The 18,368-nt window shown below is 42.6% G+C and overlaps 1 protein-coding gene across 7 annotated transcripts in view; it reads right to left on the bottom strand.

Annotated features, from left to right (window-relative positions):
* The window catches only part of ERP44 (endoplasmic reticulum protein 44), a 367,040-nt gene that overhangs the window by 168,472 nt on the left and 180,200 nt on the right, over nucleotides 1-18,368 (bottom strand). For all 7 annotated transcript variants that reach the window (XM_077269495.1, XM_077269490.1, XM_077269493.1 and 4 more), the window contains 3 exons: nucleotides 5,997-6,112; nucleotides 1,815-1,872; nucleotides 1,247-1,363 (listed from right to left, as the gene is read on the bottom strand). In XM_077269495.1, coding sequence (XP_077125610.1) covers nucleotides 1,247-1,363; nucleotides 1,815-1,872; nucleotides 5,997-6,112 — 291 coding nt within the window. The remainder of the gene's footprint in view (nucleotides 1-1,246; nucleotides 1,364-1,814; nucleotides 1,873-5,996; nucleotides 6,113-18,368) is intronic.

Raw genomic sequence — 18,368 nt, 5'->3', positions numbered from 1 at the left:
TTTTTTACACAAATAAATGCAAGTCATATCGAAGAAATTTTACCACTATCAAACTACAATATGTCACAAGAAAATCTCAGAATCACCAGGATCTGTTGAAGTGTTTCAGAGTTATGACCTCAATAAAGTGACAGTGGTCAGAATTGAAAAAAATGGCCTGGTCAGGAAGTTGAAAACAGGCTTCGGGGTGAAGGGGTTAAATGCTGTCCTAGACCCCGATACCTCATGCCTGGCTGATTGCTGCAGTTCCTTGCTGCAATTTGTACTGTGTATGAATTAAGGCCAGTTTCCTGGTTTGATGTGTTTTGGCAGCATTTGGGGCCGTTCTAAGGTGTTGTGCAAGCGTTTGTTTTTGCCTCCCATTTGCATGAATGGCGTTCGGTTATGTTCGGCGAATTTTCGACAAATTAATCGGCGAGTATTTCAAATTTGGTGAACGTAATCCGAATCAAACATTGAAATATTCGCTCATCTCTACTGAAGAATAAGGCCTATGAAAAGGCATATTGGTGGTTAAGAGGTTAAGAAATAAACTGTATATAAAGAAATATCTCAATATTCCTTGTCAGCATACACTTTAAACCTCATTCTGGCATGTTTTTTTTTTTTTTTAAACAAAAAACAAAAACAAAAAAAAAAGATTTTCCCTCAATGTTTGGTCTGAGTATCGTTTGACAGATTATAGGTTTCTCATGCTCATCTTAACAAGTGGTCCGAGAAAATCTGAGAGCACTAGGATGTAGCAATCAGTGTGCTGCCAGAGTTTCAGCAAAAACGGACAGGTGTTTTTTATTTCTCTCCATATACCGTCTTCTGTCTAAAAACACAAACATGTAAACATCCTCACAGACTATTATAGGTAACTGTTTTATCTAAGAGAAATAAAGAAAGAACATCAGATTTATTAAAAAAAAAAAAAAAAAAAAGAAGTAGTAGACAATTTGCCAACTCATCCCACATTTGAAAGTATTACTAATAAACAAGAGTGTAAATTTCCAATAATATCCAGTTAGGCAGCAGAGTGTTAAAAAAAAACAAAAACAAAAAAAAAACAAAGATTCACACATCATGTTAAATTAATCATTTGCTTCTTTTTGATTATTTTTACACTTTAATATTTAAAATTTGCAAACAGGTTGCAAAATAGGATTCTGATGAACATTAGCCCAAAACAAGTCTGGGCAATTTATCAAAACATATTCAAGAAGTCAAAATGAATGAAAAAGTGGAAAAAGTAATTTTTTACCTCTCCGTTTTCAAAAGTGATTTCCCGTACAAGTGGCACACACTTATCTTGTGTCCAAGCAAAAGCCAAGTCAAAATTTGTGAGTGAACCCAAATACACCATATCAGGAGCATTATCCTTTATGAAAAACAAAGAATGTTTAGTTTTCAGTTTTATAACAGCGAGATAAGAGTGGTGTACTATAAATATATAAGCACAATGATCAAATATTTGCAAATCGGATTGTCAGTAACAAGTTTGAAATCACCCAAACCCATTTACAAAAAACTAAATAAATAAATATATTTGGGTTTTTAAAACAAAACACAAAAAGTCTTGCTCCTGCCACAGGCACCACTAATTATCTTTTTTGGAAGAATAGTAAAATTGTGTAGAGGGGCTGAATAGCAAATGATAGGCATTAAACAGATGATAGGAATTAAAACAATTGAATGTTAACAATGAAGACAAAGCTTCATAATACACATCATTTACTCAAACTAATAAGAAAATAGTAATCTGCTTTGCATACAATTTATGATCGCATATAAATGTTTCTTTGGTGAGGAATAACTAAAATCATACTCACTCCTATGGGCCTGTAGATAACATTGTCTCCACTAAACCTTTCCGGCTTTGACACCTCTCTAAAAAAGGAGGTAAATAAGAAAAAAAAAGCATAAATCATAAATTACCGTAGCATGAATTCAGTAACTAGGAGATGCTAAAAAGCCCATTTTGGCCTTTAGGACACAGCACAAATTTTGCCATCATTGCCACTTTTGCGACATGAATTTAGATGCTTTTATGCAGCGATTCGGAAATCATACGATAGTAGTAAATGCTTCTCAATATATTGTATGCTAAAGAATGAATTTATACCACATGACTGTAAAGAAGAAAAAAAAAAGTGTGTCAATGTGAAAAAAAGAAAGGGAGTGTGGGGAAGGAGATGTGCAAATATGTGAAAAAGATTGCATAAGTGATGGATACCAGACAGAGAAAGCAAATTAGGGCCACCAAAAGGGAACCAAGCCAACCATGTCAGGCATGGAGCCACAGAAATGCCGATTTTTAATATGATGTTGAAATTGTGAACAAAATTTCGTAATTTTTTTTGGGTGGTTTCATATCCCTTACTTTTACAGTTACCATATATAGTTTTATAGTTATGCAGGTGTCCATTGTATCTTCCCTGACAAGGCTTGTGTGCCTTCACATCAAACTGCGCACCTCAGTGACCTCAACCCGCTGGCATTGTCTGGGCGGCATTCAAGGTGTGTACAGCGGCGCTAAGTAAGAAGACAACTCCCATCTTTAGATTACATACAGCCAATGTTTGTGGTATTTATGGACCCTTGCTTCTATTGTCTCGGCACAGGAGCTCAGTGGATAGCATAGCAGCTTAGCAGAGCTGGAGTCCTGGGTTCAAATCCCACCAAGGACAACATCTGCAAGGAGTTTGTATGTTCTCCCCATGTTTGCGTAGGTTTCCTCCAGGTTGTCCTGTTTCCTCCCACATTCCAAAAACATACTGATAGGGAATTTAGATTATGAGCCCCATCGGGGACAGAGCAAACCGTAAAGCACTGCGGAATATGTTAGCGCTATATAAAAATAATGATTATTATGCAAACTATACATTATTATTGTGCAAACTGTAAAGCGCTGCGGAATAAGTTAGCGCTATTAAAAAGAAAGATCATCATCATTATTATTATTGTCTCCATACTCCCTTAGGAAGCCCACACAAAATGCACATTGGAGTGTGTAGAAGGGGCCAGTTTCCTCATCGGGTTTATAACTCAGCTTTTGGATATATGCTTTTGAGATACCATATGCATTTGTGATCTATACATGGATTGTGCTGGTAAGATATAACATTGTTTATACATCTTTTAAATCAATTATAATAAATATTTAATTGCTGTGCACTGTCACTTTTTCATTCATTATACATCTGTTGTCAGTCTTTACTCACACTTTTTGATAAATTGCCCCACCCATCCTTTATGGAATCAGGGCTAATTTTTCTTATGGAATCATGGCAACTTTTTCTTAATATATTTATAGTATACCCATTGAATATATTTGTTGTTCATTTGTGGTCTCCTCATTGTAAGAGAATGGTCAGGCATAATATACTGAACAGCTATGTTGGCTCTAGCAGCCATCTTTTGCAAAGTTAGAAACCAACTACCCGTATTTTCCGGCGTATAAGACGACTTTTTAACCCCTAAAAATTGTCCCAAAAGTCGGGGGTCGTCTTATACGCCGGGTACGGCGTGTGCAGGGAGCGATCCTGGATGTTCCCAGGGTCTGAAGGAGAGGAGACCTAAGAATGCAGAGTGAAGGACCTTCCATGACGTCGCGGCTTGTGATTGGTCACGTGACCGCTCACACGAACAATCACAAGCCGCGACGTCATCGCAGGTCCTACACTCACTGCATTCTTAGGAACGGAGGCAGACGCTTGCAGCGGTAACAGCCAGGGGCCGTCCGAGGGTGAGTATATCCATATTTTTATTCTTTATTTTTTACATGAATATGGATCCCAGGGCCTGAAGGAGAGTTTCCTCTCCTCCAGACCCTGGGAACCACACGCCGTATAAGATGACTGGGCGTATAGGATGACCCCCATCTTATACGGCGGGCATATCCCAAATTCCATATTTTATATGGAAAAGTTGGAGGTCGTCTTATACGCCCAGTCGTCTTATACACCAGAAAATACGGTAATACTGTCTTTAAAAAGCTAATAAGATGTACTCCTGAAAGCCCTAGAGATTGGAGACACAAGATGAGATTAAAGCCATTAGCAGGTATAGTGGACATACAGGTTAACTGGATCAGCTGCATGGCAATGAGATAATAGAAAAAGGGTAACATATGGTAATAAATAAGTGTATTTGTTGTCGTGACAATGGAGAACAGACATATACAGTTGTCAATATGCACAGATGTGACCAGCCTAAGAGCTGTGTCAGTAGCTAAGAGGAACATGGAGATTACCAGTTCTAATGGAGCTTTAAAGCCATTACAATTAATCATTGTATGCTTTGTTCTTGAATGTATGTTTTTCTCTGCCGAAACGCACGTAGGGGAAGTGGCACCATCACATGGTGAGGTGAGATATGTTTATTACATTCATTACATCAATGTAGGATACTATAGTCTTCACATCGATGCTCCAGCGTTCTATCCAATGTATATTGCAGGCACTTTAGCCATAATTTTGAGGGTTATGGGAATATAGTCAAAACACTATATGATTTTTTTTCTAGTCTCTGGGTGCAAGTTTTATTTAAGTTGGTACTTATTTGTGTATTTTCAATTCTTGACTACATTGTCTATTAGCATTACATCTTGCTCTTGCCTGCCATCTTGTGGTGCCACTTACTTTCTTTGGCTCATCACCTTGAACTACATTGGCACTTTTGTAAGGCTGGTTTCACTTTTGCGTCTTTGTGAGCAGAGTTTGATCAGCATAGATCCGCATGCTTTTACGTACATATATTTAACATGGTGTACGCATTGACATGCGTTTGCATGCTTTTGCGTACACATGCGTCGTTTCGCGGTGTGCGGCTGGGCGCAGTGAACACAACATGTATTTTTGGAGGCTTCATAAATCCGTCAAATATGTGCGTGTGTATGAGAGCGTAAAAATCAGCATTACTGTCTATGGGAACGCATGCGTAGGCATGTCCTTCCGTACACATACGTTGGATGCGCTTGCGAACTACAGACTGAACATGTCCAGGAACTGTTTTGAGACATGCCCTCCTGGAAATATCGAATGCATGCGCATAAACGCAAATGCAGGCAAAAATGCATACACATGTAGCTTTTTTTTTGCCATCATGTGTAAGCTGATGCGGATAAAAAAATGCTGCGTAGACATGCGTTTGCACATGCAGATGATACGCTGCGCACATATACGCAAATGTGAACTTAGCCTAACATTGTTTGTCTTGTAAATAATTTCTAATAAAGTATTGTACTTTTATTGTTCATCTTACACTTCTCCTTATATGCTCTCTCTGTTGTAGCGTAGAACAGCTTTTTATACAGTCCTATTTGGACCGTAGAACAGCTTTTTATACAGTCCTATTTGGATGCTAGAAAACTTTCTGTCCCATTGGACCATCAATTAGTTTTGATTATTATTAGCATCATTCGCTGGGAATTTAATCTGTTTTTGCTCATCAACAGGAGACCTATTAGACTTAAAGAATAACTGTCGATTTAAATTTTTAATGCAATAAATCAATAATACACATGAAAATAAGAAATATATTTAATCAGATAAATCTGCTTCTTTCTCTTCCTGGACTGATCTTTGACTGTTAAAACTAACTTTACCAGTAAAATCTGTATTAGGTAGAGACCGATTATTAAAGTGACACGTAAAATGTGGGCACCCGGGGTCAAAATTACTATTATTGTAAACAGTTAAGCAAGTTGAAGATTAAATGATCTCTAGAAGGCTCATGCAAAAGCTTGGAGATTTGTGTGCTCAGATAACTTTGATCAAGGTTTAAGCGCTTAACTAGCCTGTTAGGGCTATGGATCGTTCACCATTGTCATTAGGAAGGGTGACACAAATTTGCCAGTTTTTTTAAAAACCCAGCCTACTCTAACTTTGTGCCAAAACACAACACCCATGGGATCTTAAGCAGCTGCCTAGCACTCTGAAAATGGTGGAGGCCCACAAAGCAAATTTATTATGTACATTTATAATTAAGATTCTGTACTTTAGATCACTTACCCCAAAGTGGCAATAAATACACAATCATCATGCAAAATGTTTGATACTTTTACAAATGTTCGATAGTTGTCAGATTCATTGGTTTCAAAAAAACCAATTATTGTCCTTTTACTGCGCTGTAATAAAACACAAGATTGTCGTAAGTACATATGGGATTATAAGAATAGTCGTCCTGAAAAATACACTTTCAGATTTATTGGACAGATTTTTTTTGGTCTTAACTATGCGGCAATCCATTAGTAAGAGGTGGAAACTGGAGAATCTGAGCTTTGTTCTAGTAGTGCATTTGTAGGGTTCACAATTTGTTAACTGCTCACTGAACAGTCACAACTTATGTAAATTGTGACTGTTCACTAAGCAGAAAACAGACAACTGCACACAACTGTACTGTACTGTCAGTAGGATCAACCTTCCTATGGGCATCTAGGTCATAGGAAGCTAAATAAATTGATATCTGGATGTATGTGATCAGATATCTTATTCTGTAGAAATCCACTATTTTATTATATGTAAATGAGCTGTTCTAAGCCATGAGCCGGGCACTGGTCTGCATGAGAATCGGCCTCCAGAGCCAATTTTGGTAATGGAACTGTAAACTGGTAAAGGGGAATTACCAGTGTGACATGCAATGGCTGCTCTCACTGTAGAGATGTGTATGATTATAACTGACAATCTGCAGGTGTCTTTAGTGCTTCACCTTCCATCTCGCAGCCAGCCAGGGTTGCAATATAGCAGAGCTGTAAGAACTGCAGCTGCCAATATTTTTGTTGTGAGACAAAGCTCAGTTGTACTATTTTGTGTTAGTTACGTGCCTCACACTGGTAACTTCCCTTTTATTTAAAACTAGATGGTGGCCCGATTCTAACGCATCGGGTATTCTAGAATATGTATGTATATAGCAGCCACATAGTATATAGCACAGGTCACGTAGTATATAGGAGCCATGTAGTATATAGCAGACAAATAGTACGTGGCCTGTGCTATATAGTATGTGGCTGCTATAGTATATAGCAGCCATGTAGTACTGTATATAGTACTGTCCACGTAGTATATAGCAGCCATGTAGTATATAGTACTGCCCACGTAGTATATAGCAGCCATGTAGTATATAGTACTGCCCACATAGTATATAGCAGCCATGAAGTATATAGTATTGCCCACGTAGTATATAGCAGCCATGTAGTATATAACGCAGCCCACGCAGTATTTAGCAGTGTGGGCACCATATCCCTGTTTAAAAAAAAAAAAAAAGAATTAAAATAAAAAGTAGTTACCGTATTTTTCGCTTTGTAAGACGCTCCGGATTATAAGACGCACCCCAAATTTTGAGGAGAAAAATAGGAAAAAAACTTTTTTTAATAAATTGGTGGGGCGTCTTATAATCCATGCGTCTTATTACTTACCAGGGGTTGTGGCTGCGGTGGATCAGGGTCCCAGGGTCGTTGCTGGAGTCAGGAGTGGAGCATTGCTGCAGGCTGGGATGAGGGGGTCTGCAGGGGGGCTCCTGTGCTGCAGGCTCGGATGAGGGGGTCTGCAGGGGGGCTCCGGTGCTTCAGGGGGGCTCCGGTGCTGCAGGCTGGGATGAGGGGGTCCGCAGGGGGGCTCCTGTGCTTCAGGGGGGCTCCTGTGCTTCAGGCTGGGATGAGGGGGTCTGCAGGGGACTCCAGTGCTGCAGGGGGGCTCCGGTGCTGCAGGGCTGTCTCCGGTGCTGCAGGGCTGTTTCCGGTGCTGCGGGGGGCTCTGCCGACATTTTGTGAAAGGCCAGAGCCCCCCGGCAGTTCGTCCATGCGTTCCTGTATGACTGACTCCGGGAAAATGGCCGCCGGAATCTCGAGAGATGAGATCTCAGCGCTGAAATCTCATCTCCCGAGATTCCGGCGGCCATTTTCCCGGAGTCAGTCATACAGGAACGCATGGACGAACTGCCGGGGGGCTCTGGTCTTTCACAAAATGTTGCCAGAGCCCCCCGCAGCACCGGAGCCTCCTGCATCACCCGGGGCAGCAGTGGACAACCGCGGTGGCGGGAGGCAGCGGTGGCGGGCGGTGGACACCCCCTCATCCCAGACTGTAATGGTAAGCGGTATATCCGCTTTGTAAGACGAACCCCCATTTCCCCCCCAAATTTGGGGGAAATAAAGTGCATCTTACAAAGCGGAAAATACGGTACATACTCACCCCCTGGGATCCAACGGCGCTCTAGCGATGTGCGCGCGGCTGCCGCCATCTTCTGTTCCCAGGATGCATTGCGAAATTACCCAGAAGACTTAGCGGTCTCGCGAGACCGCTAAGTCTTCTGGGTAATTTCGCAATGCATCTCTAGGACCGGAAGCTGGCAGAAGGCGCGAACGCATCGTCGGACTACGGAGGGTGAGTATAGCAGGTTTTTTTTTTAATTATTATTTTTAACATTAGATTTTTTTACTATTGATGCTGCATAGGCAGCATCAATAGTAAAAAGTTGGGGACACAGTGTTAATAGCAGCGGTAACGTTACCCGGGGCACAGCACGGTACGTTACCGCTGGGATTAACCCTGTGTGAGCGGTGAGGGGAGTATGGAGCAGGCGTCGGGCACTGACTGCGGGGAGTATGGAGCGGGCGCCGGGCACTGACTGTGGGGGAGTAGGGAGGGACTAATCGGACTCTGCCCGTCGCTGATTGGTCGCGGCAGCCATGACAGGCAGCTGGCGAGACCAATCAGCTACGCAGGATTTCTGTGACGGAAGTTGCCGACAGAAAGATGGAAGTACCCCTTAGACAAGAATATATATATATATAGATAAGACCTGGAGACAGTTTCTCAAGCATATCAGTCTCTGTCCCATAGTCCAACAGCTCTTTTACATAAAAGAAAAATGTGGATTTTTCTGAAATAAGTAATTAAGAGTGAGATACACCCATTGTACTCCAATACCAATAATGAACCACAGCAAGTTATATCTTGTGATAGATACTTAAAGACATCACAGCCCCAGAATAGGGTTAGAAAACCTTATTGCCCAGCAAAATATAGTGAGAGTCACAGCCACCACACAATGAGGACTGTACCGACCAATAATACGCTGCATGGGCTTATAACCCAGGACTGTTCCTTCATCGGACCTTCTGGGCTCAGGTTAAGTCTTGGTTACAGACCAGCTTACCGTACTACAAGGAGACCTGCAGGACAGAGGCCCTGGACTGCGGGAAGATCAAACCAGTAACAGTTAGTACATGGATAATGGCACAGCATTGGGATGTACGCACATTACTCATCCAGGAGATCACGTCTATTCCAAATCCTTAGATGTCTAACCCCAAGTAAGGGTTATATATTATTGAAACTAAGGAATACACCATCCGGCAGGTAATATCTCCTGCCATTACCAACGTCGGGCTTCTCATTAGAAGCGCTGAAAGAGAAACGTCCTGTTTTACTTGATGTTAGACACAGGCAATCCGGACTCGGAATGAAGGTGGTGGTGGTGCTAGTAAAAAATCTTCCGACACTTGAAATTATTCGAAACTGCATTTCTACGAGTCATTAGTCCAGACATTATAAGTATGTCAACTTATTTGTCCATATATGCATATTACGCACATACATATCCCAAGAGGCAATCTTCTCAGGAATCTTTTTACACTCAAGACAGCCATTGTGGGAGTAACCATATTCAATGGCTAGAGAAAAAGTAGGTTTCTTCCTCATCACAGAGGGAGATTATCTACTGTGAGGCAGTGAAACTATGGAGTCTTAACAGTAAGAGCCCTGGATACAGTTTCATTTATCTCAGGAGCCGTGACTGCTGTAAGAGCCGCGAGTATGGGATCCTCTGCCACACGACACAGTGCTGCTGCTTCACCACAAGGTACAAAAGGCAGTGCTGATGTCCGTGGTAAACAAAACGCAACAGACTTATGGGACAAGAATCTGTCTATCTGATTGCCGAATGTGGAGTTTGGGAAGGATTAATAATAATAACAACAATAATAATAAACTTTTATTTATATAATAATTAAAGCAAAATAAAAACCACCCTGCTCCTGAGAGCTTACAATCTACAATGAGGCAGGGAAGATACAAAGTACAGGTGTGTATCAACAATGTTTTATTTACAATGATGGCACAGCCATCTTCAGGGGGTGGGGATAGATGGAGATAGTGACTGGGCTACACACACACACAAACATAAAATGACTGATTAGGGAACGTGATTGGCCGCTCTGAACAAATGTGTTTTGAGGGTGCCCCTAAAACTATGCAAATTGTAGATGGTCCTAATATCTTAGGGCAAAGCATTCCGAGGCGGAAGGAATCCTTTCTTTCAACTCATGGGATTTTCTGCTCCCAGGACAGCAGTATGTCCTTTTATAGGATGTACCAAAATGACATATGTCATCTTTTAAAGCTAATTATGTAATAGACTTGCCTTTAGCACTCAAAGTAGGACCTACCTTAGAGATCTGTTCCAAACAGAAGAAATGCAGATTTTACTAAGCCAATTCAAGCATATCTGTTTGCTTGACTAAGCCCTGTTGTAAAGAATGAAGTAACAGAAGCTGGATCGGGGTCCTAAACACAAGGACTCCATATCCAGAGTTGAGGCCCAAGACAAAAATGTGAAGTGGTAGGCCGATGGTACAATGTGCGGCCACACAACAAGGCACCAGACAGAAGGTCTGACCCAGTGGCTCACAGCCAGAGGCGAAAAAGGCACCAAGCCCGACACACTAATGATACCCCCTGAGGCAAAGGGCACCAAAACCCTATGATGCAATATGATGCATATAGGAACTATGAAGCAATATAATGCAATATGATGTCCAAAGGCACTATTAATTAATCTGATTCAATACGATGCAATATGATGCATGAAGTAACTATGAAGCGCTATGGTGCATATAGGAACAATGAAGCACTCTGATGCATGTAGGAGCTATGAAGCAAAATTTTGTAATATAATGCACAAAGGCAATATGAAGCGCTATGATGCATATAGGAACCATTAAGCAATATGATGCAGAAAGACAATATGAAGCACTATGATGCATATAGGAACAATGAAGAACTATGATGCATATAGGAACCATGAAGCAATATGATGCAATAGGATACATGAAGTCACTATGAAGCGCTATGATGCATATAGGAACCATGAAGCAATATGATGCAATAAGATGCAGAAAGGCAATATGAAGCACTCTGATGCATACAGGAACCATGCAGCAATATGATGCACAAAGGCAATATGAAGCACTATGATGCATATAGGAACCATGATGCATATAGGAACCATGAAGCAATAAGATGCAATGTGATACATGAAGCAACTTATGAAGCGTTTTGATGCATAAAGAAACTATGAAGTAATATGATGCACAAAGGTAATCTGAAACCGTATGATGCCACAGAGGCACTCAATATGATGCATAGAGGCACTATGCTGCAGTATCATGCACAGAGGCACTCAATATGATGCATAGAGGTAGTATTATCTGTTTTATATAGTTATTAAGGTTGAAGCAAGACTTTAAGTCCATCTAGTTCAACCCATAGCCTAACCTAACATGCCCTAACATGTTGATCCAGAGTAAGCTCCACATTGGGGAAAAAAATTCCTTCCCGACTCCACATACGGCAGTCAGACTAGTTCCCTGGATCAATGCCCTATCAAGGAATCTAGTGTATATACCCTGTAACATTATACTTTTCAAGAAAGGTATCCAGTCCCCTCTTAAATTTAAGTAATGAATCACTCATTACAACATCATACGGCAGAGAGTTCCATAGTCTCACTGCTCTTACAGTAAAGAATCCGCGTCTGTTATGCTTAAACCTTCTTTCCTCCAGACGTAGAGGATGCCCCCTTGTCCCTGTCTCAGGTCTATGATTAAAAAGATCATCAGAAAGGTCTTTGTACTGTCCCCTCATATATTTATACATTAAAATAAGATCACCCCTTAGTCTTCGCTTTTCCAAACTAAACAGCCCCAAGTGTAATAACCTATCTTGGTATTGCAGACCCCCCAGTTCTCTAATAACCTTGGTCGCTCTTCTCTGCACCCGCACTAGTTCAGCTATGTCTTTCTTATACACCGGAGACCAGAACTGTGCACATTATTCTAAGTGTGGTCGAACTAGTGACTTGTATAGAGGTAAAATTATGTTCTCCTCATGAGCATCTATGCCTTTTTTAATACATCCCATTATTTTATTTGCCTTTGTAGCAGCTGCCTGACACTGGCCACTGAATATGAGTTTGTCATCCACCCATACACCCAGGTCTTTTTCATTGACGGTTTTGCCCAGAGTTTTAGAATTAAGCACATACCGTATTTTTCGGACTATAGGACGCACTGGACTATAAGGCGCACCCAGGTTTTAGAGGTGGAAAATAGGGAAAAAAATATTTGAAGCAAAAAAAATGTGGTAACATATTTAATAACATAAATAACATACTATTATATGTGGTGTTATTACATATAATAGTATGTTATTATGTTGGAAGCTGCGGGACCAGTGTGGTGTCTGTGAAGAACTATATGAAGACTGTTGTGAATTTGGATTCTGGGCTCCCCCGGTGGCTACTGGTGGAATTGAACTGGTGTCTTCATCTTCTCTGTTCACCTGTTCCCATCAAGATGTGGGAGTCGCTATATAACCTTGCTGCTCTGTTAGTTGCTTGCCGGTCAACAATGTTATCAGAAGCCTCTCTGTGCTTGTTCCTGCTCCTAGACAACTACTAGATAAGTTGGACTCTTGTCCATGTTTGTTTTTGCATTTTTGTTCCAGTTCACAGCTGTAGTTTCGTTACTGTGTCTGGAAAGCTCTTGTGAACAGGAATTGCCACTCTGGTGTTATGAGTTAATGCCAGAGTTTTAAAGTAATTTCTGGATGGTGTTTTGATAGGGTTTTCAGCTGACCATGAAAGTGTCCTTTCTGTCTTCTGCTATGTAGTAAGTGGACCTCAAATTTGCTAAGCCTATTTTCATACTACGTTTGTTATTTCATCTTAATTCACCGCCAATACATGTGGGGGGCCTCTGTCTCCTTTCGGGGTATTTCTCTAGAGGTGAGCTAGGACTTATATTTTCCTCTGCTAGCATTATTTAGTCCTCCGGCTGGTGCTGGGCATCTAGAATCAACGTAGGCATGCTACCCGGCCACTGCTAGTTGTGCGTTAGGTTTAGTTCATGGTCAGCTCAGTTTCCATCTTCCAAGAGCTAGTTCCTCTATATGCTGATGCTATGATCTCTTGCCATTGAGATCATGACAGTTTGACCGGCACACTAAAGGGTTAAAATCCTTGGCTGAGAAAGGAGAGAAATAAGTAGTCTGCTGAAATTTTTTTTTTTTTCCTCTCCTTTGAATGGCTCTGTGTCCACCTGTTTGTAATGGATCTTCAGAGTGTAACTGCAGGTTTGAATAATCTCGCCACGAAGGTACAAAATTTGCAAGATTTTGTTTGTCATGCACCTGTATCTGAGCCGAGAATTCCTTTGCCGGAATTTTTCTCGGGGAATAGATCTGGGTTTCAGAATTTTCGAAATAATTGCAAATTATTTTTGTCCCTGAAATCTCGCTCTGCCGGAGATCCTGCACAGCAGGTCAGGATTGTGATTTCCTTGCTCCGGGGCGACCCTCAAGACTGGGCTTTTTCATTGACACCAGGGGATCCTGCGTTGCTCAATGTGGATGCCTTTTTTCTGGCCTTGGGGTTGCTTTATGACGAACCTCATTTGGAGCTTCAGGCAGAAAAAACTTTGATGTCCCTATCTCAGGGGCAAGATGAAGCGGAAATTTACTGCCAAAGATTCCGTAAATGGTCTGTGCTTACTCAGTGGAATGAGTGCGCCCTGGCGGCGACTTTCAGAGAGGGTCTCTCTGATGCCATTAAGGATGTTATGGTGGGGTTCCCTGTGCCTGCGGGTCTGAATGAGTCCATGACAATGGCTATTCAGATCGATAGGCGTTTGCGGGAGCGCAAACCAGTGCACCATCTGGCGGTGTCCACTGAGAAATCGCCAGAGAGTATGCAGTGTGATAGAATTCTGTCCCGAAGCGAGCGGCAGAATTTTAGACGGAAAAATGGGTTGTGTTTCTATTGTGGTGATTCTACTCATGTTATATCAGCATGCTCTAAGCGCACTAAAAAGCTTGGTAAATCTGTTTCCATTTGCACCTTACCGTCTAAGTTTATTCTATCTGTGACCCTGATTTGCTCTTTGTCATCTATTACCACGGACGCCTATGTCGACTCTGGCGCCGCTTTGAGTCTTATGGATTGGTCCTTTGCCAAACGCTGTGGGTATGATTTAGAGCCTTTGGAGACTCCTATTCCTCTGAAGGGGATTGACTCCACCCCATTGGCTAATAATAAACCACAATACTGGACACAAGTAACTATGCGTATTAATCCGGATCACCAGGAGATTATTCGCTTTCTGGTGCTGTATAATCTACATGATGATTTGGTGCTAGGATTGCCTTGGCTGCAATCTCACAACCCAGTCCTCGACTGGAGAGCTATGTCTGTGTTGAGCTGGGGATGTAAGGGGGCTCATGGGGATGTACCTGTGGTTTCCATTTCATCATCTATTCCCTCTGCAATTCCTGAGTTCCTGTCTGACTATCGTGACGTCTTTGAAGAATCCAAGCTTGGTTCGTTACCTCCGCACCGAGAGTGCGATTGTGCCATAGATTTAATCCCGGGTAGTAAATACCCAAAGGGTCGTTTATTTAATCTGTCTGTGCCTGAACATGCTGCTATGCGTGAATATATAAAGGAGTCCTTGGAAAAGGGACATATTCGTCCATCGTCATCTCCCTTAGGAGCCGGTTTTTTCTTTGTGTCAAAGAAAGACGGCTCTTTGAGACCATGTATTGATTATCGGCTTTTGAATAAAATCACTGTTAAATATCAATACCCATTGCCGTTGCTGACTGATTTGTTTGCTCGCATAAAGGGGGCCAAGTGGTTCTCTAAGATTGACCTTCGTGGGGCGTATAATTTGGTGCGAATCAGGCAGGGGGATGAGTGGAAAACCGCATTTAATACGCCCGAGGGCCACTTTGAGTATTTAGTGATGCCTTTTGGTCTTTCAAATGCTCCGTCAGTTTTCCAGTCCTTTATGCATGATATTTTTCGCGATTATTTGGATAAATTTATGATTGTGTATCTGGATGATATTCTGATTTTTTCGGATGACTGGGACTCTCATGTCCAGCAAGTCAGGAGGGTTTTTCAGGTTTTGCGGTCTAATTCTTTGTGTGTGAAGGGTTCTAAGTGTGTTTTTGGGGTACAGAGGATTTCCTTTTTGGGATATATTTTTTCCCCCTCTTCCATTGAAATGGATCCTGTCAAGGTTCAAGCTATTTGTGATTGGACGCAGCCCTCTTCTCTTAAGAGTCTTCAGAAATTTTTGGGCTTTGCTAACTTTTATCGTCGATTTATTGCTGGTTTTTCGGATATTGCTAAGCCATTGACCGATTTGACTAAGAAGGGTGCTGATGTTGCTGATTGGTCCCCTGATGCTGTGGAGGCCTTTCGGGAGCTTAAGCGCCGTTTTTCCTCTGCCCCTGTGTTGCGTCAGCCTGATGTTGCTCTACCTTTTCAGGTTGAGGTCGACGCTTCTGAGATCGGAGCTGGGGCAGTGTTGTCGCAGAAAAGTTCTGACTGCTCCGTGATGAGGCCTTGTGCCTTCTTTTCCCGTAAATTTTCGCCCGCTGAGCGGAATTATGATGTTGGGAATCGGGAGCTTTTGGCCATGAAGTGGGCTTTTGAGGAGTGGCGCCATTGGCTTGAGGGGGCCAGACATCAGGTGGTGGTATTGACTGACCACAAAAATTTGATTTATCTTGAGACCGCCAGGCGCCTGAATCCTAGACAGGCGCGCTGGTCATTATTTTTCTCTCGGTTTAATTTTGTGGTGTCATACCTACCGGGTTCTAAGAATGTTAAGGCGGATGCCCTTTCTAGGAGTTTTGAGCCTGACTCGCCTGGTAACTCTGAGCCCACAGGTATCCTTAAGGATGGAGTGGTATTGTCAGCCGTTTCTCCAGACCTGCGGCGGGCCTTGCAGGAGTTTCAGGCGGATAGACCTGATCGTTGCCCACCTGATAAACTGTTTGTTCCTGATGATTGGACCAGTAGAGTCATCTCTGAGGTTCATTCTTCTGCGTTGGCAGGTCATCCTGGCATTTTTGGTACCAGGGATTTGGTGGCAAGGTCCTTCTGGTGGCCTTCCCTGTCACGAGATGTGCGAGGCTTTGTGCAGTCTTGTGACGTTTGTGCTCGGGCCAAGCCTTGTTGTTCTCGGGCTAGTGGATTGTTGTTGCCCTTGCCTATTCCTAAGAGGCCTTGGACGCACATCTCGATGGATTTTATTTCAGATCTGCCTGTTTCTCAGAAGATGTCTGTCATCTGGGTGGTGTGTGACCGTTTCTCTAAGATGGTCCATTTGGTTCCTCTGCCCAAGTTGCCTTCTTCTTCCGAGTTGGTTCCTCTGTTTTTTCAAAATGTTGTTCGTTTGCATGGTATTCCTGAGAATATCGTTTCTGACAGAGGGACCCAATTCGTGTCTAGATTTTGGCGGGCATTCTGTGCTAGGATGGGCATAGATTTATCTTTTTCGTCCGCTTTCCATCCTCAGACGAATGGCCAGACCGAGCGGATTAATCAGACCCTGGAGACATATCTGAGGTGTTTTGTGTCTGCTGACCAGGATGATTGGGTTGCTTTTTTGCCATTGGCGGAGTTCGCTCTCAATAATCGGGCCAGCTCTGCCACTTTGGTGTCCCCGTTTTTCTGTAATTCGGGGTTTCATCCTCGATTTTCCTCTGGTCAGGTGGAATCTTCGGATTGTCCTGGAGTGGATGCTGTGGTGGAGAGATTGCATCGGATCTGGGGGCAGGTGGTGGACAATTTGAGGTTGTCCCAGGAGAAGACTCAGCTTTTTGCCAACCGCCACCGTCGTGTTGGTCCTCGGCTTTGTGTTGGGGATTTGGTGTGGTTGTCTTCTCGTTTTGTCCCTATGAGGGTCTCTTCTCCTAAGTTTAAGCCTCGGTTCATCGGCCCGTATAAGATATTGGAGATTCTTAACCCTGTTTCCTTCCGTTTGGACCTCCCTGCATCCTTTTCTATTCATAACGTTTTTCATCGGTCATTATTGCGCAGGTATGAGGTACCGGTTGTGCCTTCCGTTGAGCCTCCTGCTCCGGTGTTGGTTGAGGGTGAGTTGGAGTACGTTGTGGAGAAAATCTTAGACTCTCGTGTTTCCAGACGGAGACTCCAGTATCTGGTCAAGTGGAAGGGATACGGCCAGGAGGATAATTCTTGGGTGAATGCATCTGATGTTCATGCCTCAGATCTGGTTCGTGCCTTTCATAGGGCCCATCCTGATCGCCCTGGTGGTTCTGGTGAGGGTTCGGTGCCCCCTCCTTGAGGGGGGGGTACTGTTGTGAATTTGGATTCTGGGCTCCCCCGGTGGCTACTGGTGGAATTGAACTGGTGTCTTCATCTTCTCTGTTCACCTGTTCCCATCAAGATGTGGGAGTCGCTATATAACCTTGCTGCTCTGTTAGTTGCTTGCCGGTCAACAATGTTATCAGAAGCCTCTCTGTGCTTGTTCCTGCTCCTAGACAACTACTAGATAAGTTGGACTCTTGTCCATGTTTGTTTTTGCATTTTTGTTCCAGTTCACAGCTGTAGTTTCGTTACTGTGTCTGGAAAGCTCTTGTGAACAGGAATTGCCACTCTGGTGTTATGAGTTAATGCCAGAGTTTTAAAGTAATTTCTGGATGGTGTTTTGATAGGGTTTTCAGCTGACCATGAAAGTGTCCTTTCTGTCTTCTGCTATGTAGTAAGTGGACCTCAAATTTGCTAAGCCTATTTTCATACTACGTTTGTTATTTCATCTTAATTCACCGCCAATACATGTGGGGGGCCTCTGTCTCCTTTCGGGGTATTTCTCTAGAGGTGAGCTAGGACTTATATTTTCCTCTGCTAGCATTATTTAGTCCTCCGGCTGGTGCTGGGCATCTAGAATCAACGTAGGCATGCTACCCGGCCACTGCTAGTTGTGCGTTAGGTTTAGTTCATGGTCAGCTCAGTTTCCATCTTCCAAGAGCTAGTTCCTCTATATGCTGATGCTATGATCTCTTGCCATTGAGATCATGACAGAAGACACTGGAGGGTGAGTATAAGAATGGGGGCACAGGGCTTATATTGAAAGCACCACTCCAGCACTGCAAAATAACACTGGAGTGCTGCTATAAAATCCCATGGGAGAATAATAACTCCCAGCATGTCCTGCAGATCCTATGACATGCTGGGAGTTATAGTTCACCAAAGGAGTGGCAGACTGCTTTATTGTGTTTTGTAAAGACTAACCT

Source organism: Ranitomeya variabilis, chromosome 6, assembly GCF_051348905.1.
Source record: "Ranitomeya variabilis isolate aRanVar5 chromosome 6, aRanVar5.hap1, whole genome shotgun sequence".
NCBI lineage: Eukaryota > Metazoa > Chordata > Amphibia > Anura > Dendrobatidae > Ranitomeya > Ranitomeya variabilis.
The sequence above is the reverse complement of the archived record's forward strand: the minus strand, read 5'-3'. Positions and strand labels throughout refer to the sequence as shown.